This window comes from Podarcis erhardii (assembly GCF_964252035.2).
Source record: "Podarcis erhardii genome assembly, chromosome: 15".
NCBI lineage: Eukaryota > Metazoa > Chordata > Lepidosauria > Squamata > Lacertidae > Podarcis > Podarcis erhardii.
This window is the reverse complement of record NC_138505.1, coordinates 8,465,983-8,489,236: the sequence shown is the minus strand read 5'-3', so window position 1 is coordinate 8,489,236 and position 23,254 is coordinate 8,465,983. Positions and strand designations below refer to the sequence as shown.

General features: G+C 48.3%; 1 protein-coding gene across 1 annotated transcript in view; it reads left to right on the top strand.

The window, feature by feature from the left end:
- CRTC2 (CREB regulated transcription coactivator 2) overlaps positions 1 to 23,254 on the top strand; it is a 41,549-nt gene that overhangs the window by 5,146 nt on the left and 13,149 nt on the right. Inside the window, exons 2-9 of the mRNA XM_081840947.1 lie at positions 8,682 to 8,783; positions 12,532 to 12,650; positions 12,893 to 12,952; positions 16,864 to 16,932; positions 20,580 to 20,683; positions 21,024 to 21,053; positions 22,115 to 22,197; positions 22,375 to 22,424. Of these exons, the coding sequence (XP_081697073.1) occupies positions 8,682 to 8,783; positions 12,532 to 12,650; positions 12,893 to 12,952; positions 16,864 to 16,932; positions 20,580 to 20,683; positions 21,024 to 21,053; positions 22,115 to 22,197; positions 22,375 to 22,424 (617 nt within the window). The remainder of the gene's footprint in view (positions 1 to 8,681; positions 8,784 to 12,531; positions 12,651 to 12,892; positions 12,953 to 16,863; positions 16,933 to 20,579; positions 20,684 to 21,023; positions 21,054 to 22,114; positions 22,198 to 22,374; positions 22,425 to 23,254) is intronic.

Sequence of the window (23,254 nt, the reverse complement as noted above, 5' to 3'; positions counted from 1 at the left end):
TTTCATCATCTCGGACCTTTTTGCATGCCTTGTTGTTGTTGTTTAGTCGTGTCCGACTCTTCGTGACCCCCTGGACCAGAGCACGCCAGGCACTCCTGTCTTCCACTGCCTCCCGCAGTTTGGTCAAACTCATGCTGGTAGCTTCGAGAACACTGTCCAACCATCTCGTCCTCTGTCGTCCCCTCCTCCTTGTGCCCTCCATCTTTCCCAACATCAGGGTCTTTTCCAGGGAGTCTTCTCTTCTCATGAGGAGGCCAAAGTCTTGGAGCCTCAGCTTCAGCATCTGTCCTTCCAGTGAGCACTCAGGGCTGATTTCCTGCTAACCATAAATTTGTCTAATCCATAGTTCCAGCCTTCCTGAACCAGATTTGCAAATATATCAGTGGAAGTTAGTAGCCTGGAACAGCACTGACTGGTCCACCTGTTAACATGCTGGTCGCTGGTGTCAAATCAGTGGCCTGAAGTAGGGGATGGAGAAGCCCAGCTATCTCCCAAGGTTATGAAAGTTCTCCTCCCTTGGCTGTGTATTCATCCCAGGTGACCAAGCAAGGTATGGTTTAGAAGCCTGTCTTGATCAAGGGTCCTTTTTGTACTTGAACCAACGAAACCCTCAATGACTAGAAACTTGAAGCTGGCAATATTTACCCAGCCCTTTGCTCTCTTTTGCCTAAAACTTGGCGTACAGTGGTGCCTCGCAAGACGAAATTAATTCGTTCCGCAAGTTTTTTCTTCTTGCGAGTTTTTCATCTTGCGAAGCACGGTTTCCCATAGGAATGCATTGAAAATCAATCAATGCGTTCCTATGGAAACCGCCTTCAGACCAGGTCCTGGGACAGTCTGTCCCCTGACCTCTTCTGAAGGCTGGGGGGGGGGGGACAAGGGCTTTTCTTCGAAGTTTCCGCTGTCCCGGGGGCTTTTAAAATGCTGGCGGGCGGCAGCAAAGCCCTCCTGTCCCCGGAGCTTGCAGGGCGGGAGGTGGGGAGAAGGGCTTTTCTTCCCACCGCCAGCCTTCAGAACAGCCTTCTGAAGGCTGGTGGTGGGAAGAAAAGCCCTTGTCCCCCCCCCCCCCAGCCTTCAGAAGAGGTCGGGTTTCCAGCAAGCCCATAGGGAAATTCGTCTTGCGGAACGACTCAAAAACGGAAAACTCTTTCGTCTTGCGAGTTTTTCGTTTTGCGAGGCGTTCGTCTTGCGAGGCACCACTGTCTTCCCTTAAGAAGGTTGCGTATAGCTGGGAATCTTAAGACCTCTTTCCAGTTTTGCTCCTTGGCACCCCTTTAGATATCTCTGTGCAGTCACGAGGTCTAGTGACTTTGTTTTTGCGTAGGACACGAAATCTCGCTTCCGTGGAATCCGACTCCTGTGTCTGCCGCCGCACGCCCCAATTCGAAAAGGGGGGTGACGTCACCTCACTGCTTTGGGGCGGTGTTGATGCGCTCCCCTGTTTGCGCAAGAAACGGCTGGTTAATTTTCACCCGACGGCAGGTTGGTTAGGCTGCGAATTCTATACCTTGAGGGGACGTGCTCAGGTGTTTTCCCTCAAACCAGTCCTTCCAGAAAGGCTTGTGATAGGCAGGATCCCCTAGGTAGATAAAATGAAGCAGAGATCCATCCTCAGGGCTCCAAAAGCAACCCACCCTGCGGCAAAACAGGCCAGATGCCAGTTAGCTAGTTCAGATTTGCCTCCCTCTTGTTGGGTGAGAGGTGGATTTACGAGCCAGTTAAATGTTGCACCGTGACGTGCAGAGAACCTCGAAAACATAAGCGCAGGCTCTTAAGCGCTAACCTGGACCTGCTTTGTGGGATATACAGTATAAAAAGCTAAAGGGACCCCTGACCGTTAGGTCCAGTCGTGGCCAACTCTGGGGTTGAGGTGTTCATCTCGCTTTATTGGCCGAGGGAGCCGTCGTACAGCTTCTGGGTCATGGGGCCAGCATGACTAAGCCGCTTCTGGCGAACCAGAGCAGCGCACGGAAACGCCATTTACCTTCCCTCCGGAGCGGTACCTATTTATCTACTTGCACTTTGAGGTGCTTTCAAACTGCTAGGTTGGCAGGAGCAGGGACCGAGCAATAGGAGCTCACCCTGTTGCGGGGATTCGAACCGCCGACCTTCGGATCGGCAAGCCCTAGGCTCTGTGGTTTAACCCAGAGCGCCACCCGCGTCCCATTGATATACAGTATAGTGTGATCCAAAGAGCTGCTTTGTATTGACTCAGACCATTGCTCCATCTAGCTATCTAGAGATGCACCTAAACGTTGCTAGACTAAAACCCCCACTGTCAGCATCCCTGACCACTGGCCAAACTAGCAGGGAATAATGGCAGTTGGCTGCTCCAACCTGGAAGATCTCAGGTTCTTCTTCCTTTTGCCAACACTGCCTGGCAGCGACTGACCACGGTTTCAGGCCAGGGGCCAAGTGGCAAATCCGCTGGTCGAAGTCCTGTGTGGCGGAGGGGCGTGGCTTGTGGAGAGGGGGTGTGGCAAGGAGAGGAGACACCTGTAGGGAAAGTCTTGAGGGCTGGAGAGAGAAGCCTGGAAGGCGGCATCTTGTCCTTGGGACTGAGGTTCCTTGCCCTTTGCGTAGACAATACAGTGATACCTTGGTTCCCGAACAAATCGGCTCCCGAATGCCACAAACCCGGAAGTGAGTGTTCCGGTTTGAGAATGTTTTTCGGAAGCCAAACATCTGCCACTGCTTCCGCGGCTTCCAATTGAGTGCAGGAAACTCCTGCAGCCAATCGGAAGCCGCGCCTTGGTGGTTTTCAAACTATTTCAGGTGTCAAACAGACTCCCGGAACGGATTAAGTTTGAGAACCAAGGTACCGCTGTACTGATATACACCGACCAAAGATCTGATCTTTGGACAACTTCCTGTGTTTATACGTTCCATTTCCCGTTGTGGACAGTGTTGGGTTCTCTCCCCGCTTTAGCTGAGCCTGCAAATTTGAAGCAAGGCTTTCTGGTTGGAGGGTGCGATTCTGGCTGGCACAAGCCTCCCCAGCACCTCTCCTCTAGAGCAGTGTTTCCCAACCTTGTGCCTCCAGCTGTTTTTGGACTACAATTCCCATCATCCCTTGCCACTGGTCTTGCTAGTCAGGGATGATGGGAGTTGTAGTTCAAAAACAGCTGGAGGCACAAGGCTGGGAAACACTGCTCTAGAGGGTACCTTCATACGTGCTGAGAAAAACTCCAGGAGAGGAAACCGGAGATTCTTTCCGTTCTTGCACAAGTCGAAGGTGATCCTAAATGTCACCTGCATAACATCAATAGCGACGAAGTGGCTCTAGTTACTGGTGGCTCATTTTAAAGCACTGCTTTTTAGCTTTAAAGCGGAGATGTGGAAATCCATGTTCCTATAGCTGCTGCTAAAGTCCAGCTTCCATCAGCCCCAGCCAGCCAGACCACTGGTCGGTGCTGATAGGAGCTGTAGTCCAACCAGACATGGAAAGCCACAAATTCCCAATCTTGCTTTAAAGCCCAATATGGCCTGGATCCAGGATAACTTGAGGTGTGCCAGCTCCCCATATATGACTAAGGTAAAGGTAAAGGGACCCCTGACCATTAGGTCCAGTCGTGATCGACTCTGGGGTTGCGGCACTCATCTCACTTTATTGGCCGAGGGAGCCGGCGTACAGCTTCCGGGTCATGTGGCCAGCATGACTAAGCCGCTTCTGGTGAACCAGAGCAGCGCATGGAAACGCCGTTTACCTTCCCGCCAGAGTCGTACCTATTTATCTACTTGCACTTTGAGGTGCTTTCAAACTGCTAGATTGTTAGGAGCAGGGACCGAGCAACGGGAGCTCACCCCGTCGTGGGGATTTGAACCGCCGACCTTCTGATCAGCAAGTCCTAGGTTCTGTGGTTTAACCCACAGCGCCACCCATGTCCCGTTCCATATATGACTACAGTGGGCCAATTAGGAGTCTCTGTTTCAGGTTCTGGCAGCGGGTGAAGCAAGTGCTGGTGAAGGCTGTCAGGAATCATAGCCCAAAGCATCAGGTCACCCTGGTCGTATAAGGGATAGCTTAGTTGGTAGAGCATGAGACTCTTAATCTTAGGGCAATGGGTTCGAGCCCCACATTGGGCAAAAGATTCCTGCATGGTAGGGGGTTGGACTAGATGACCCTCATGGTCCTTTCCAACTCTACAGTTCAATGATTCTATCTGTGCCCATGTGACTGGAGGCTGTTGGGAGCTGCGGTTCCCCACTTTCTAATAATAATAATAATAATAATAATAATAATAATAATAATAATAATAATAATAGTAGTAGTAGTAGTAGTAATACAGTGGTGCCCCGTAAGACGAACGCCTCGCAAGACGGAAAACCCGCTAGACGAATTTCTCTATGGGCTTGCTTCGCAAGACGAAAATGTCTTGCGGGTTCCCGCGGTTTTTTTCCGCTCCCCCCCCTTTCCTAAGCCGCTAAGCCGCTTATCAGCTGTTCCGCTGATAAGCCGCCTCTCAGCTGATCGCTAAAAGCCACTAGACCGCTAATAGTGCTAATCCGTTAAGCTGTCAATGGGCTTGCTTCGCAAGATGAAGAAACCGCTAGACGAAGAGAATCGCGGAACGGATTCTTTTCGTCTTGCGAGGCACCACTGTAATAATAATAATTTAATATTTATATTTCCCCAGTGGTTTCCCCAGCCACTCTGGGCGGCTCCCAATCGAGTATTAAAAACAATACAGATTTAAATATTAAAAACTTCCCTAAACAGTGCTGCCTTCAGATGTCTTTTTAAAGATAAGATAGCTGCTTGTTTCCTTCACATCTGATGGGAGGGCGTTCCACATGGCGGGTGCCACCACCGAGAAGGCCCTCTGTCTGGTTCCCTGTAACTTCACTTCTTGCAATGAGGGAACCTCCAGAAGGCCCTCGGCTCTGGACCTCAGTGTCCGGGCTGAATGATGGGGGTGGAGACGCTCCTTCAGGACCGAGGCCGTAGTGGGAAGCTGGCCCACCTATAGGGAATGTTGCAACAGCAGATTCCCTGCATTGGTGGTGGGTTAGAATGAATGACCTTCAGCCAGGACTCCTTCCAACTTGATGATTCAATAATAAATGTAATACTGGGTCGGAACAAGGGTTCATCTAGCTTAGCGTGAAAGTACTGGCGAGCCCCTGTGTGCTGTGTCTCTGCCATCTGCTCACTCTGAGGTATACTGCTCCTGGGCATTCAGGTTCCATTTAGCTACTAGCTGCCCCTCTTTCCTCCCATTATATTGTCCAGCCTATTTTCTTTTAACGAGAGGGAAGTTTGGAGAGTAGCAACAAGGGTGGGAGGGGGCTGTTCAGTTTTGGCACACTCTTCCCAGTGAGATTCACTGGGACACCATCGTTAAGACTTATTTCAGCCCCAGGCAGAAATATCTCTTTTCTTCCAGGCATTTTGATTAGTGATCATTTTGCTGGCTGTCGACGGCATGTGTTTGCTGCTGACCTTTTATTATTGCATCTGCCATGTCGTTTACTTCATGGCTTCTCTCGCATACCCCCCGATCTTTCAGTGTGGCTTTATGCCAGGCGTGGGGAAAACCTTGGCCCTCCCTCTTGATGTGACTGCACTACAACTCCCAGGATTCCTGGCTGTTGGGCCATGCTGGCTGCTGGGAGTTGTAGTCCTGCAACATCTGGAGGGCTTTTTAAGAACTTGGAAGCCTCTTGAAGAACTCTGCATGGCGAGTAATAATAAATCAGAGCACCAGTTAAATCACCTTTCTTCCAGTGGATTCCAATCCTTTCTTTGTTACTGCCTGAGATTTATTCCACGGCTTTACCCTACGAGTGGTAAAAGATCTGTGTGTCCTTCTGATGTTCCTTTTCCTCCGCCACAACCCCCAAATCAAACTCTGTGCTCAATCTAAATTATGCAGATTGAGGGCGCCTTTGCATAGGATCCGTCAACTGCAAGCACTCTGGGCTGTCTGGGTGATGGAATGTGATGGTGAAAGTTGGGAAATGTGGAGGGGACGGTTAGATGGTCAACATGATAAGTTTGGAGAGGGAGGGGGAAGAGGCAGGAACCAGTCACTCCATGCTCTCAGAAGGCTCCCTCTGCTATCTTATAAAATCTGTGTCCTCCATATACAGTGGTACCTTGGGTTAAGTACTTAATTCCTTCCGGAGGCCCGTTCTTAACCTGAAACTGTTCTTAACCTGAAGCACAACTTTAGCTAATGGGGCCTCCTGCTGCTGCCACGCCGCTGTCACCACACGATTTCTGTTCTCATCCTGAAGCAAAGTTCTTAACCCGAGGTACTATTTCTGGGTTAGCGGAGTCTGTAACCTGAAGTGTCTGTAACCCGAGGTACCACTGTATTGGCTGAGTGGTAAGCAGGACCAGAGGCAAAAGCGGGCAGCCATGTTGATGATAATAGCCTAGTTTCTTGCACAGCCTTCTATGCCAGTGAGAGGCATGGTCCGAGTTCTAGGACACATCTCAGTCAGGCCAAGCTCAAGGCGGGTGCAAAGCAGGCCTGGTGAGGAGGATTGTGGCCTGAGGAGAGTCCTGAGGGCCAGAGAGAGAGGTGTGGAAGGCCACATAAGAAGGGCCTGCTGGATCAGACCCAACAGCCCGTCTAGTCCAGTATCCTGTTCTTACCAGTGTTAGAAACTCAGATATATAAGCTATTCGGCAAACGGCACCTGAAACCCAGGTTACAGTCACCGCAACAGAATGTCCAGTCACATTTTTTTACAAGATTTTTAAACAATTCAGTCGCGCATTCCAGCAATTACAGTAATTTCCGCCCCCCCTCCAAAAGAACACATGAACGAATTCACAATTCACATCGGTGACACATTTTTAATGCCACATTTCTAATCGCAGTTGTCAGTTGGAAACCACAAATGTAAATGGGGCAATCTTACTTTGAATTCAACCAAGGAATGAATCTGTAGTACCCGAAATCACAATAATCGCACAGCACAGGGTGGCAATTTTACTCTTCAAGTTGTGCCATAGCGCCAGCCAGCCGACGTGCACGGTAACAATTTTACTCTTGCGCTGCAGTGCGCAGCCAGGTGGTGGAGATGTCGGTCGTGGTACCTGCAGCAAGACATTTCAAATTGGTCAGTTGTCCATTAGTTAATGAATTGGAATTGTCCGTTAGTTAATGAATTCTGGAAACAGATTGGTATAGAAATATCGGGAATTGTGGGTAGGAAGGTGGAAATATCTAAATTAATGGTTCTTATTAGCCTGAGTAGCACCGAGCTAGAAACGAAAGAGGAATGTAAATGGGTAAAATTGATGGTAATTGCAGCCAGACAGGTTATAGCGAGTAACCGGAAAAATGCAGAAGAGCTAGGGGTGAACCAATGGAGGAAAAAACAGAAAAAAAAAATTTAGAATCTCTAACTGTGAAGATACACAAAATGAAAGGGTTTAAGGTCAGTGAGAAGGAGGAGGATTGGTTGGAGAAGATATTGAATTATTTGAGCAGGTTTGAACAATTTGGGGCAATTAAAATGTTAAAAGTTAAATAAACCTTGTGGAGGGAGGAGTGTTAATGTATATAGAATTGTACAGATGGTTGCTTTGAATATGTTATTATTCATTATGTATACCCAATGTATCAGCCACCTGGGTGGTTTCACTGTTTGTTTTTGGTTGTTGGTAAAAAAAATTTAAAAATTAAAAAATTGTTTATTAAAAAAAGACATTTCAAATTGGTTGCAAGTAGACCATTCCCAGTCACAAAACATGCCTGGCTACCAGGGAATTTCGAACACTGGTTCTTACAGTAGCCAGACAGCATATCCCAGCGGGCAAGTCACAAGCAGGACGCGGGTACAAGAGCAATTCTCCCCACTTGGGTTTTCCAGCTAGTGGTTTCAACACACCCGCCACCATGAAACTTACCTGACTCTTGGCTCAGCTACCCGAAGGGAAATTGGAGAGATTTCTCTCCCACCGCCCCCATTACTAGAATTTGCAGAGCGGAGGTTGTGGGGCGACCTCAACACACCACAACAAGACTGCAGTTGCAAGATTAGAGGGCTTTAAGGAAGGGATCGAAACAACTGCATGCTTAAACTATTGCCCTGGCTGCCCACATTTTACCATGTTTGTATTGCAGGGCCACTGGGAGAACAGGATGTTGGACTCAATGGGCCCTTGGTCTCTTCCACTAGGGTTCTTCCTAGATTCTTATGTTTGTGTGTTATTGAGGGGTGATGGCGGCTTAGACGAGGCCCCCAAAACCTGGTTCTAGTGCAGGGAGGGGTTTACTTCTCCGGGGAAGTTGCAGCATCTACTGTCTTTATGAAGTTCATTTTTATCACCCATTTGAAATTCATTTATTTTCATTTAGCTTATAAAATTTTATGCTGGTTAATTGTTTAAAAAGAAAACCCTAAAAGTGGTTTACAAAAAGAATAAAACTATAAGTTAAGACAGAAGTTAAACACTTCATAAAGACAGTTAAACACAGCTGTTTAAAACATTTTTTTGAAAATTAAGATCAGCGATAAAGCGAAAAGCAGATTGAAACACGTGAACGTTTTACATAGAGCGCTCTGATCTCTATCTTCCTATGTGCGCAATGTGTATCAATTATATCTGTCTGTCTATCTGTTTATTGATTAAGTGGTATATAAACCTTGCTGAATAGGAATAAATAAATGTTCTGGCACTGAAATGGCTTTTTTCCTTTTTGCTTGAATCACCGATTTAGCTCCAGGCCCAGAAGCTGCGTTTGGCGCATAGTCGAGGCCCGTACTATGGCGGCTCTTTACCCAACGTCAACCAGATTGGGAGCGGCACCTCTGAGTTTCAGGTAACTGGGGACGCAGATCTTGCAAAGGTCCTGGGCTGCTTTTCCTCTGGCAGAGGCTTCTTTCCTGAATTTGGTTCTCTTTCCACAATGTGACTGAGCCTTAGATAAATGAGGGCAGAATTGGGTCCAACTGTCTGCCCCCCCCCCCGCCCGAAAGCTCTCCTGTGCTCTTGAATAGCCAGGGGGCCAGTTGGAAGCCTAACAGGTGATGTTTTCCCCATCTCTGAGCTGGACCTGTTGAATTAATGACTCAGACAGTTGCACTACACAACCCTGCTGTGAAGTGGATCTGATTTTTCTATGGTGCCCCCAGCAGAAGTGTGGGAGGTGGTAGTAAAGGAGGAGTGTTGATTAACCCTGGAGTTGTAAAATCTCCTTTCCGACCTATCTATAGGAGTCTGCATGTGAGCGTGATTTCCCCCACCCTCCTGGCTATAGGGAACAGTCTCTTTCTTTGGATCAGGACTGAGGTGGGTGGGGGTTGGGAAATATCTGAAATTCCGAGGCGCTGGCATTTAATTTTTGACATACCAGCCCTCTAAGAGCAGGCTGGTAAACATCGTAAATCGGAAGGAGGGTTGGCTTGTGCCTAGTTGTGTGGGTGTGTGGGGTTTTCCCCTGATCAGTCCCTCGCGAAGGGTTGGGCCACCCACTGTTGCCTGTGTGTGGTATGGTATTATTCTCACTTACCTTTCCCCTCTGTCTAGGAGGATGCTCTATGCTCCAGAAAACAGGGGTGTTAAATGAGAGATGCTATTAGAATGGGCAGGGGTGTATGACTGAGCATCTGCCAATAATAATACAGTGGTACCTCTAGTTACGAACTTAATTCGTTCCGGAGGTCCGTTCTTAACCCGAAACTGTTCTTAACCTGAAGCACCACTTTAGCTAATGGGGCCTCCCGCTGCTGCCGCGTGATTTCTGTTCTTATCCTGAAGCAAAGTTCTTAACCCTAAGGTACTATTTCTGGGTTAGCGGAGTCTGTAACCTGAAGCATCTGTAACCTGAAGCATCTGTAACCTGAGGTACCACTGTAGTAGTAGTAATAATAATAATAATAATAATAATAATAATAATGGTAATAATTTGATTTATACCCTGCCCTCCCTGGCCAGGACCAGGCTCAGGGCGGCTAACATCAAAATATATAATACGTTAAAAACATAAAAGTCAAACAAACAAAATACAGCTTAAAATCAGATTAAGAGCAAAATAAAATGAGATGCCAACCCATGAATTATAACTATGGGGGTTGGGGACATTTAGTGATCTTACACCTTACAATGCTGATCAAAACCTCTAAGAACTGGAACGTAGGGACTTGCCTTTATATTAAGACAGACCATCTAACTCAGTACAGTGGTACCCCGGTTTACAGATGCTTCAGGTTACAGACTCTGCTAACCCGGAAATAGTACCTTGGGTTAAGAACTGTGCTTCAGGATGAGAACAGAAATCGTGCTCCGGCGGCACAGCGGGAGGCCCCATTAGCTAAAGTGGTGCTTCAGGTTAAGAACAGTTTAAGGTTAAGAACGGACCTCCAGAACGAATTTAAGTTCTTAACCCGAGGTACCACTGTATTGTCTCCACCCTCCAGGGTTTCAGGGAGGCAGCCTCTTCTGATTCCCAGCCCTACCTGGAGAGCTCAGGGATTGAAGCCTGCATGCAAGGCAAGGTTCTCTGTCTCCACGGCCCATTTCCACGTAGCCCCAACCGTTTATGTCTATCCTTTTTCTCTTTTCTCAATGGCACTAAGAGCAGAGCCTAAATCCGGGCACCATTTTTAGAACACGTTTTTAATTGATTTTTAACATACAGGAAGATAAAATACCCTTTTTTAGTATACGTAAAAGGAAAACGAAACCTAATTACAACAGATAGAATGTGGATTGAAGTCAGCTTTCCGGGCAAGCACATGTTGAGGAGTAGTAGTATTAGTAGTAGTAGTAGTAGTAGTAGTAATAATAATAATAATAATAATAATAATAATAATAATAATAATAATTTATTATTTATACCCCGCCCATCTGGCTGAGTTTCCCCAGCCACTCTGGGCGGCTTCCAATCAAGTGTTAAAAACAGTATTTCTGTTTAGGGATCTACTCATATAAGTGCATCAGACAAACATCTGAATTATTAAAAAACACAACACCCACCCCTTTCCCATTCCCCCCCGCCCCCCGTTTCAGGGGTAAGAAAATTGAGAACGCTATAAAGGAGGCTTGAACATGGTTAAGAATCAAATAATCCAAATCTGCTTAAAAGCTTGAGAATGGAGACCATCCACGTTTCTGTATATTAACAAACGTCACAAAATTTTACCATGCTGATATATAGATAGATAAAAGTGGCCTCTTCATTTGAATGCCCGCTTTTGAAGTAATGCAATGCAGGAATGCCAACTTGAATAAAATATTGGGGGACCGGTAAGTCCCACATAATCAATCACACGATGCAGCGCATGCGCACTATTTAAATTGCAACCTCCGTCAATGTTTCTTTTTTTGGGGGGGGGCAAAGACCCCTTGGCCCCTAGGAATTTGCTCCTATAATGCAGTGCACCATACCTCTGTTTCCCCATTTCTCCACTGGAGATCCTGATTCTGAAACCCCTTAAAAAGGTAAAGGGACCCCTGACCATTAGGTCCAGTTGTGACCGACTCTGGGGTTGCGGCGCTCGTCTCGCTTTACTGGCCGAGGGAGCCGGCGTACAGCTTCTGGGTCATGTGGCGAACCAGAGCAGCACACGGAAATGCCATTTACCTTCCCGCCAGAGTGGTACCTATTTATCTACTTGCACTTTGGCGTGCTTTCGGACTGCTGGGTTGGCAGGAGCAGGGACCGAGCAATGGGAGCTCACCCCGTCGTGGGGATTCGAACCGCCGACCTTCTGATCGGCAAGTCCTAGGCTCTGTGGTTTAAACCACAGCGCCACCTGTGTCCCTCTGAAACCCCTTGGGTGCCTTTAAAAGAGGATTGGACAAATTCACGGAGGGGAGAAAGAGAGCTGTCTATGGCTGCTAGCCATGGTAGCTGTTCTCTGCCTCTGCTGCTGGAGAAAGCAATACTTCTGAATCTCAACTGCTGGAAGCCACAGGAGGGGGAGAGTTGCTGCCATGCTCAGGTCTTGTTCTCCACAGGCATCTGGTCGGCCACTGTGAGGACAGGTCGCTGGACTCGGTGGGATCTAGCAGCCAGGCTTCTCTTATGACTTCTCCTAAGGAAGTCAGATTAGCCTCAACCAGAGGCAGGGCCTTTTCAGCACTGGCCCCGGCCTGGTGGAACGCTCTGCCTCATGAGACCAGGGCCCTTCAGGATCCGATTTCTTTCCGCAGGGCCTGTAAGACAGCGTTGTCCCGCCTGGCCTTTGGCTTGGAGTCAACTTGATCCCCTCCCCCTCTTTCCTCTTTCCTTTTTCCTTTCTCCTTCTGTGATGGAACTCCTATTTGGGGACTTCTCTGGCTTTTTCCCCTGTCTGGATAGTTGGCCTTGGTGAAGATTTGACGTTTTCATCCCCAAAAAAGTTTTTGATTTGAGTTTCTGCTGAAATGAGGCTGCATTTTAATCTTGTTTTTAAGTTGTATTTTAATCAATTGTTTTATACCTGGTGTTAGCCACCCTGAGCCCGGTCTTGGCTGGGGAGGGCGGGTATAAATAACATTTATTATTATTATTATTATTATTATTATTATTATTATTTATTTCCTTTAATTCTGCTTCCACCCACTCCCTTCTTGTTTCCGTCCAGGGTCCCCTCCATTCGCCGCTGGACTCTGCCCGCGGCACGCGGCACCACGGTTTGGTGGAACGGGTGCAGCGGGATCCCCGGAGGATGATGTCTCCGCTCCGCCGCTACATGCGTCAGATATCCTTTTGGCCTCCCGCGTCTTCTCCTGCATCGCAGGTGTCCCCTCCCCTCCCCTCCCCACCCACAACTTTCCCCGCTTTGATTCATCTCAGCGCTGGGGATTAAAGAGCATTAACGGAAATCGAACCAAAAAAATAGAAACCACTGCACCGCTCCATCTGTGGAGTCTTGCTCTAATGGCAGCAAACTCCCTCCCCATCAAATCTCTGAGCCGACTTCTTCCTTAACCTCCTGCTCACATCGACAGCTCCCCCTACAGCCCTGCCTACGTTTCGCCACCGGCCGAACCCAGCTGGAGGAGGTAAAGCTCGTGCCGTCTCTTGAGTGAGGTCTGAAGTCCCCCCCCCCCACTGTGAAAACCTCCATCTCCTTGCCTTTTCTTCTTGGCCAGATGCTGTCGGACTCCATGAGAGCCAGTGTGGTGTAGTGGTTAAGAGCGGTAGACTCGTAATCTGGGGAACCGGGTTCACTTCCCCGCTCCTCCACATGCAGCTGCTGGGTGACCTTGGGCCAGTCACACTTCTCTGAAGTCTCTCAGCCCCACTCACCTCACAGAGTGTTTGTTGTGGGGAAGGAAGGGAAAGGAGAATGTTAGCCACTTTGAGACCCCTTAGGGTAGTGATAAAGCGGTATTTCAAATCCAAACTCTTCTTCCAGTCCCTATTGGTCCCAGTCTGCATGGTTGGTGGGCAAGGATGATTGGAGCTGTAATTTACAGCCCCCAGAAAGGTTGTAGTCCATAACTCCTGGCCTTAAGCTCCCTTAAGCATCTTTTTGCATGGAAGAGGAGAGGCACAGCTAATATCTATGGGCGGGTAGAGGGAAGTAGCCAAAGCGATGTGCACTGTGGGTGTTGTCAGACGCTTGGCTCCCGTCATCCCCCACAGCCAACATGGCAAACGAGCTCCTTCCTAGCGGATGCCCCAAACAATCAGGGATCACACATTAAATGCAGGGATGGGGAGCCAGATGTTGTTGGATTCCAGTGCCCATGATCTTCAGCCAGCATTGCCAAGGATCAGGCATGCTGGGAGCTGTAGTCCAGAAACCTCTGGAAGGCCACTTGGCACTGTTGGCAGGGAGACTCTGGGTCAATTCTCAAAGCTCATGGGGTCCCCCTGCGCAAGTCACTCTCCTGCTCAGCTTGACCTGCTAGAGATGGCAGGTGTGAGGGTACCATTCTGTATGATCTCCCCTGCTAAAAAGGGTGGTGTCCAATGTTAGGCCTACTCGCAGTAGATTTGCTGAAATTAATGGTCATGTGTAACTTAGGCCCATTAATTTCATGGGACGTGGGTGGCGCTGTGGGTTAAACCACAGAGCCTAGGGCTTGCTGATCAGAAGGTCAGCGGTTTGAATCCCCGCGATGGGGTGAGCTCCCGTTGCTCGGTCCCAGCTCCTGCCAACCTAGCAGTTCGAAAGCACCTCAAAGTGCAAGTAGATAAATAGGTACTGCTCCAGCAGGAAGGTAAACGCCGTTTCCGTGTGCTGCTCTGGTTCGCCAGAAGCGGCTTAGTCATGCTGGCCACATGACCCGGAAGCTGTACGCCGGCTCCATCGGCCAAAAAGGGAGATGAGCGCCGCAACCCCAGAGTCGGTCACGACTGGACCTAATGGTCAGGGGTCCCTTTACCTTTACTTATAACAGGGGCAACGTACGGGCCAGTCGTGTCCGACTCTAGGGTTGCGTGCTCATCTCGCTCAAGAGGCCGTGAGCCGGCGCCTTCCGAAGACACTTCTGGGTCATGTGGCTAGTGTGACGAAGCTGCAGCTGGCAAGCCAGCACCAGCGCAGCACACGGAAACGCCGTTACCTTCCCGCTATAAAGCGGTACCTATTTATCTACTTGCACTTAAGGGTGCTTTCGAACTGCTAGGTGGGCAGGAGCTGGGACCGAACAACGGGAGCTCACCCCGCCGCCTCTGGGAGCTAACCCCAGAGTCGGCCATGACTGGACCTAATGGTCAGGGGTCCCTTTACCTTTTTACTCTCAGCAGAATATGGCTGTATTCACCCCAAACATTGAAAATGCTTTGATACTGCTTCAAGCAGTCACGGCCTCCCGCAAAGAGTTCTGGGAGCTGTGGTTTGTTCAGAGTGCTGAGAGTTGTTAGGAAACCCCATTCCCCTTCCAGAGCTACATTCCCAGAGTTACCTGGGAAGAGGGAATGGTTGTTTAACCAATATGGGGATTGTAGCTCTGGGAGAGGAACAGGGGTCTCCTAACAGCACCTTGAACAAACTACAGCTCCCAGAATTCTTCACTGTTTAAAGCGGTGCCATAGTGCTTTAAATGTCTGGTGCGAATGTGGCGTTTGTTGGACAGGATCCCAAACCATCACAAGTTCAGCTAACTATAGCAGGCTTGTTTCCAACCTGCAGAAATGTATTTATACTTTTAAGGAGGGGAACATTCCCCAAAAACGTTCCCTCCTTGCGGTCCGAAGTGGTGCAGATCGTTCTTTTCTCGCCTCAGAATTTCTCTGCCTCGTTCTGCTGCCTTGGTAGAATGGGGCCCTTTTTTTTGCCTAAGACAGGAAGGGACTTTCAAAATCTCTTTCCTCCTCTAATGTTGTCCCTGTAGCAGAAGGCTGTGTCAAATGTCATACAGCTCTCTGAGAAAGCTTCACTTGCGAGAGCGCCTCCTCCCCCAGTCGTTCACTGCCTCGTCTCTTGAACCTCTGAGCATGTTCTGGCAACATGGACGGGAGACAGGCTGCCTCCAAGTGAAACTGAAAGACTACTGGTCATGTGTCCTCCCTTCCTTATGCAGGGAAGTTTGGTAGTACATTTCATCTACAGTGGTACCTCGGGTTACATACACTTCAGGTTACACACTCTGCTAACCCAGAAATAGTGCTTCAGGGTTAAGAACCTTGCTTCAGGATAAGAACAGAAATCATGCAGCGGCATGGCAGCAGCGGGAGGCCCCATTAGCTAAAGTGGTGCTTCAGGTTAAGAACAGTTTCAGGTTAAGAACGGACCTCTGGAACAAATTAAGTACTTAACCCGAGGTAAAGGTAAAGGTAAAGGGACCCCTGACCATTAGGACCAGTCGTGACGGACTCTGGGGTTGCGGCGCTCATCTCGCTTTATTGGCCAAGGGAGCTGCAACCCGAGGTACCACTGTATTAAAAACACATGCATGTATCTCCCAGTTTTCCTGGGGTGGGGGTGGAAGGGGACAGTTTCCCCTGCTGTTCTGTTGGGTAATTAAACAAACCCCTGTGTTGCAAAATATGAGTCAGCAATATCAAAAGCAACACGATGGGCCAGAAACAATTACAATGTGAAAAACTTTATGGAATAATTCAAAACATCAAAACTAACAAACTGAAGTCTCTGAAAGTCCTTAAATGAATCACAGTGCCAGACTTTACTCTGGAACAGTGACTACATAATCGCATGAGCACTGTTCCAGGGTATTTTTCATTCTCATGTATATAATATCTATTCAAAAAAAGATTGGTTAATGAAGAAATTGCATATCTTTCTACTTACGAGTGTTGAACTAATTGGCTGATGAAGAATTCAACGAAACAGTAGTTGTTATCCGGAAACACTGTACAGCAGAGTTCAGAGTTGGGCATCAGAACTGCGACATTTGCTGATTATACAAAGCTTCACAGCTTGCTCTGCGCCGGGTAAAGTCAGGGACCGTGATTCATGATTAAGGACTTTCAGAGACTTTCAGAGACTTCAGTTTGTTAGTTTTGATGTTTTGAATTATTTCATAAAGTTTTTCACATTGTAATTATTTCTGGCCATCGTGTTGGTTCTGTTGGGTAATCAGAAAGTACGTTTGGGTATTAACGATGCCAAGGGACCCCCATTTTGGACGACCTGAGAGGACTCCCTGGCTTGTTTTTCTATTCAAGAACATTATGGGTAATTAGAGCGAAGGAGAGGAATTTTGGGATAGCCTTCTGCAGAAAGCGCTATGATCTTACTTCAAACAGTTATGGCTCCCCTCAAGGAATTGTGGGAACTGTCACCAGTAATCGTTAGTTCCCAGAGTGGCAATTCCCAGAATTCCCTCTGAAGAGAGATTGATCGCTGAACCGCTCTGGGAATTGTAGCTCTGGGAGGGGAATAGGGGGCCCTAAGACTCCCCACATCCCACATCTTCCTTTTCCTCTGTTTACTTCCTCCTGCCAAGTTTCTAGTCCCCTAGAAGTAATCCACTTGCTTTTCCCCCACCCCATTTTGAAGGACAATGCCCTGGGGGAACTTTCCGATGGAGAAAGGACACTTGTTTAGGCTGCCGGCAGCACTCAACAGGTGAGCCACTTTTTCGATTCTGTATTTCCTTCCCCTTTTAGTCCGTGCCAGGTTCTTGCTAACTGGGCTGCAAGTGTGTGGTCTTGAGTACAGAAGGAAAGAAGGCATCATCTCTTATAGGGGGGCTTGGAGGGCAAATTTGTTACGGTATCTTCTGCTGCCGTAGCTATCGAAGAAGGTTAAGTCTTAAGGCAGGGAAGAAATGTCCAAGCCCGCAACAACTCTCGCCGTTCACTTTTTGTTCATAAATATGCTTTCGAGAGATGCCTTGGCCCAAGGTATTCTGTGCTTTGGTAACGTTGAGATTGTATTGTTGCAATGTGCTCTACGTGGGGCTGCCCTCGAAGGCAGCTCCGAAACTTCAACCCGTCCAAAATGCAGCGACCGGCCATTTTCAAGCAGCTACACCTGTTGCCAGTTTGTTTCCTGGTCCAATTCAAGATGCCCACGTTACCGTTTGAAGTCCTAAATGACAGGTCCCAAATTCTTGAAAGGCCACCTCCTTCCCTACAGACCCCCTCAGGTTCTGAGGCGGGGGGTGGGTTGCTATTGCTAGCGCTCCTCTGCCCTCAGTAGCTCAGGGTGGCGGGGGCCCAGGAGAAGGGCCTACTCTGTGGTGGCCCCTAAGCGGTGGAACTCCTTCCGGCAGAGGTGCATCGGGCACCTTCATTATTCAGCTTCCAAAGATTGTAGAAGACACACCTCTTTGCCCTGGCTTTTGACCATGGAGGTGTATATTTTTAGGACTCGTTTTTGTGATTGCAAATTGCTTTTTTTAACGTGTTTTAATGGTGTAGGGCAGGTAATGATAATAGCAATAGGAATAATCATGAATCAAACAAACCATTTAAGCCTTACTCTTTGCAAAGCTTTAAAGTGTTTTCATATCTGTGTTACAAAAAAAATAAGCTATCCATTTATTACCCTGACTTTTTTTTTCATTTTCTGCATCTTCCCCCCCCCCCAACCAGGGAGGTTTTTTAGTGCAAGATTTCCAGTTTTTATTTTGAAACAAACCTTTTTTTCCGGGTGCAAGGATTTTCCTGCCTACACACATCCCTTATCTCACAGGGATATATTTTATTTTACCTCGCCACCCGCCTCATGTTCACCGTTTGCGTGAGAGACCCTGGTCCAGAAGTACCATCTTTTGCTCCTGCCCCCTCTATATAAAAAAAGAAGTCCCGTTTTTGCTTCAGTAGACAAGGCAATGGCTTCCGGCTGGTTGCACGCATCTCTGCTGGGCTCGGCCAACAATGCCCCCGTTGTTTCCCCCCGGGAACGACACGGATTCTTCCCCCGTGACGTCCCTCCCTTCCTCGCCCTTCTCCCAGCCCCGGGTCCCAAAAGCACAGTTAAAAAACTCTGGGAAGCTTTTGGAAGCAGGGAGCCTGGCAAGGCAGCGGCTGTTCTTCCCCTGCCCACGCTTCCTCCCTCTGCCAGCCGACGGACAGGCTGTGCCTTGTCTGGGTCTCTGGGTGCTTTCTTAATTGGCAGAGACTCTTCCTTCTCTCCCATCCCCACCGCCCTGGGTCTCCCACCGCATCTTTGCCTCCGATCTGGGCGCTAATGCGGAGCACGGAAGACGGAAAGCCCTCGAAAAAGCAGCACATAGGATGATCATGATCACTGCAGATGGTGACAGCAGTCACAAAATTAAAAGACGCCTGCTTCTTGGGAGAACAAACGTAGACAGCATCTTAAAAAGCAGAGACATCACCTTGCCAACAAAGGTTCGTATAGTTCAAGCTCTGGTTTTCCCAGTAGTGATGTATGGAAGTGAGAGCTGGACCACAAAGAAGGCTGATCGCTGAAGAATGGATGCTTTTGAATTCTGGTGCTGGAGGAGACTCTCAAGAGTCCCATGGACTGCAAGAAGATCAAACCTCTCCATTCTTAAGGAAATCAGCCCTGAGTGCTCACTGGTAGGACAGATCGTGAAGCTGAGGCTCCAATACTTTGGCCACCTCATGAGAAGAGAAGACTCCCTGGAAAAGACCCTGATATTGGGAAAGATGGTGGGCACAAGGAGAAGGGGAGGACAGAGGACGAGATGGTGGGACAGTGTTCTTGAAGCTACAAACATGAGTTTGACCAAACTGCGGGAGGCAGTGGAAGACAGGAGTGCCTGGCATGCTCTGGTCCAGGGGGTCACGAAGAGTCGGACATGGCTAAACGACTAAACAACAACAACAACAGGATAGTACATGAAGAAGAACTGGCCCTGCCGCAGAAAGATCCAGCCCCTCCTGCAAAACATAGGGTGCCCTCCCCACCCCACGGAGACCCCAGTATGGATCACAGTTTTGCACAGGAGATTCAGGGAGATGAATTACGTGCGCACAGCCGCAGCTTTGGATTTGATTTGATTTAATAGTTATATTCCACTTTTCCAGCAACACAATGCCAAGCCCAAAGCGTCTCACGACCAGCACGGTTGCATTATAAAGAAGCAAAAATGGCAACTGCAGTAGCATATAAATAAAGCAAGCAGCAGCAAATTCATCAGAACAACTAAATCCATTCAGTAAAATCAAAGTACCGGTAATTCAAAATTTCAGAAATATCATACCTGCACATTTACTTGCTTACTTATTTAAATGTACATGCTACCCTTCTTCCAAAGGTCACAGGGCAGTTTGCAGCATAAAACTACAAAAAGCATAACCCAGTAACAACAACAACAACAACAACAATAAAAATACCCCTTCCCACTACTATACATTTTTTTAAAACCCTGTGACACCACTTTGACAAGTCATTCCTCACAAGGAATCCTGGGAAAACTGCTATGTGTGCTGAGAGTTGTTAGCAGACTCCCCCTGGTGGTGTGTGGTTGTGGGTCAAATTCGAAGGAGTGGTTCGGTCTGTGTTGGGGAAGGAACAGCTATGAGCTTAACGAGCTTGCCTATGTGCTAAGAATATCCGGCATTCCCCACCTGCCCCCTTGTTTCCACACCAACCTCCTGCATCGTTGTTCCAGCTTTGGCAATTCTAAAGACTTTACGTGTCAAATTTTTATTGAACTTCCAAATCTCGACCTATGAATTACAGATTTCAAATTTGTTGTACATTTCTTTTTAAACTTTGGCTTTCCTCCTTTCCCTCTGTGCTGTTCTTAATCCTGTCCCATTTACACCGGTCCTTAAATGACCTACACCGGCTCCCAGTACGTTTCCGAGCACAATTCAAAGTGTTGGTACTGACCTTTAAAGCCCTAAACATCCTCAGCCCAGTAAACCTAAAGGAGAGTCTCCACCCCCACTGAGGCCCAGCTCTGAAGGCCTTCTGGCAGTTCCCTCCCTGCGAGAAGTGAAGTTACAGGGAACCAGGCAGAGGGCCTTCTCGGTGGTGGCACCCGCCCTGCGGAACACCCTCCCATCAGATGTCAAGAAAATAAACAACTGTCTTGACTTTTAGAAGACATCTGAAGGCAGCCCTGTTTAGGGAAGTTTTAAAAGTTTGATATCTTACTGTGTTTTTAATATTCTGTTGGGAGCCACCCAGAGTGGCTGGGGAAACATAGCCAGATGGGTGGAGTATTTATTATTATTATTATTATTATTATTATTATTATTATTATTATTATGCATTCTAATGTTTGTCTCCCCCCCCCCTTAATTCTCCCCTCTGCCCTTGCAAAGCAGAACAAATTCTGATTCCGCCCTGCACACGAGCGTGATGAACCCCAATCCGCAGGACACATACCTGGGGCCCTCCCAGGGCGCCCCCCCTCCAAATCGCAAGAGCGGTGAGTGGCCCTTTTCCTCTGTCGGGGGGGGGGAGAATCTACCCCATCAAGGGGTAGATGGGTCAGAGGAAAGGATGGGAATGACTTTGGACATCCCCAATTTTGTGCCGTCCAATCTCCTTGATTTTTATTTTATTTTTTAATGTGCTGATTAGAAGACTAGCCAGGGAAATTTGGCTCTATTCCCCCTATACATTTAAAGCACCCTGCTGCCCCCTTTGAACAGTCATGGCTTCCCCCAAAGGATTCTGGGAGCTGTTAGTTTGTTAAGGGTGCTGAAAGTCTGATTCAACTTGACACCGATCTTATTCTGCGCCCCCTTTCTCCCTCCCGCCCTCAGGTTACTTGGATAACGACATGGATAGCAAAGGTAACCACTGTCTCCTTGCTTGTCTCTCCCCCCCCCCCCACTTTCCTTGCCTGGTGAATTTCTTAGGCCCCATAATGCTATTCCAAGAAGGGGGAGTCCCTTGCCAGCAAGGCTGGCCTATACGTTTGGGGTGCTGGGTTGCCTGTTCCCATGGTGATTAGGAAAAGGGTTTGTCTACCCCCCGCCGCCACCACATAAGCAAAGGCACTGAAAACTCCCACGCTGACTGTCGAGTCGGCAATGGCGTAGCGGTTAAGACTATGACCCGGAAGAGACCGTAGTTCAAATCCACAAAGCTTGCAGGGCTACCTCAGGCCAATTGCTGTCTCTCAGCCTCCGCTACCTCATAGGGTTTTTGTGGTGATCAAGTGAGGAGAGGTGGGGTCAGAACCACAAACACCACCCTGAGCTCCCTGGAGAAAAAGGCGGGATATAAATGCAAGAAAATTGTGGAAAAATTTAAGGCAACTTGGGTGCCCTTGCCAAAAAAAGAGCATTGCCGCTTCCTTAGAATCAACTGGCTCCGCTGTGACCATTTCCTGACGTCAAGACTACATCTCCCATCATGCTCTGGTGGTCTGTGTGCTCAATCAGGGCATGCTGGGAGACATGGTGTGGACCCAGCTGGGGAAGCGGCAGTTCCCTGCAGCCTTGCCTCTCAACACCACAGGGGTGTGGCTTCCCCAGGCTCCACCCCCTGAAGGGGAGGAGCCACAACTGGCCTGACCAGCTGTCCTGTCTCCACCTGACCCCAGGGGATAGCTCAAGTCGGTACAGCATGAGACTCTAAACCTCAGGACCATGGGTTTCTTCCCCATGTTGGGTGAAAGATTCCGGCATTTGTAGGGGATTGGACTGGATCAGGGTTTCCCAAAACTGAGTCGCGGACTGTTTTTGGACTACAATTCCCATCATCCCTAGCTAGCAGGACCAGTGTTCAGGGATGATGGGAGTTGTAGTCCCAAAACAGCTGGAGACCCAAGTTTGGGGAACCTTGGGGCTAGGTGATCCTCATGGTGATCCTTCCAATTCTACGATTCTGTGGTATTCCTCTCTTCCAGTGTTTCCTTTCCATGTGCCTTCCATCGAAGAGAGTCTCCTGGACGACGGCAAGCAGTTGCTGAAGCCCTGGGACACCAAAAAAGTAGGTGAATTGTGCGCAGTTTGAGATTCCGACAAAGGCTGCAGCCCCCAGACACTTGTTTTGTATGATTTGGCGTTCCTTGATCACATAGGCATCGGAACCCTGTGTGGCCAATAAGTTTCCCATATCTGTATATTGATTTTCAGTTGACTCCACCTTCCTCTTTTCCTCTCTCAGCTCTCCTCATCGTCTGTCCGTCCGAGGTCCTGCGAGGTGCCTGGGATCCAGTAAGTACCAGCGCAGATTTCCAGCTTGGAAGCCCTTCTATCCCGGCTTGGTCCCCAAGTTCCAGCTTCAACCACACGTCAGTCATTTAGTGTCACCAGTCCCATGCTAGGGAATGGCCTTCCAGCAGAGAGATGGCAACTCTCACTTTTGACTCTCAGGCATCTCTTTTATTTATTCTTATAACAAAGTTTGTTTCCAGCCATTGCATACCGCCCTGATAATTTACGATTTTGCATTGTGGGAAATACATTAATACATACCGTATTTTTCGCTCTGTAAGACGCACCAGACCACAAGACGCACCTAGTTTTTGGAGGAGGAAAACAAGAAAAAAAAAAAATTCTGAATCTCAGAAGCCAGAACAGCAAGAGGGATCACTGCGTAGCGAAAGCAGCGATCCCTCTTGCTGTTCTGCCTTCTGGGATAGCTGCGCAGCCTGCATTCGCTCCATAAGACGCACACACATTTCCCCTTACTTTTTAGGAGGGAAAAAGTCTTATAGAGCAAAAAATATGGTAAATATAGATCCACCTGTGTCTAACTTACCCTCTTAAATGATAGGTTGGGGATTTGAAGCAGGCTGAATATTTAGGCCTATAACAATAATGATGGTGATCATCTACAGTGGTGCCTCGCAAGACGAAATTAATCCGTTCCGCGAGTCTCTTCGTCTAGCGGTTTTTTCGTCTTGCGAAGCAAGCCCATTGACGGCTTAGCGGATTAGCGCTATTAGCGGTTTAGCGGCTTTTAGCGGATAAGCGGCTTGGTGGCTTAGAAAAAGGGGGGGGGAGGAAAAAAAAACCCGCAGGAACTCGCAAGACATTTTCGT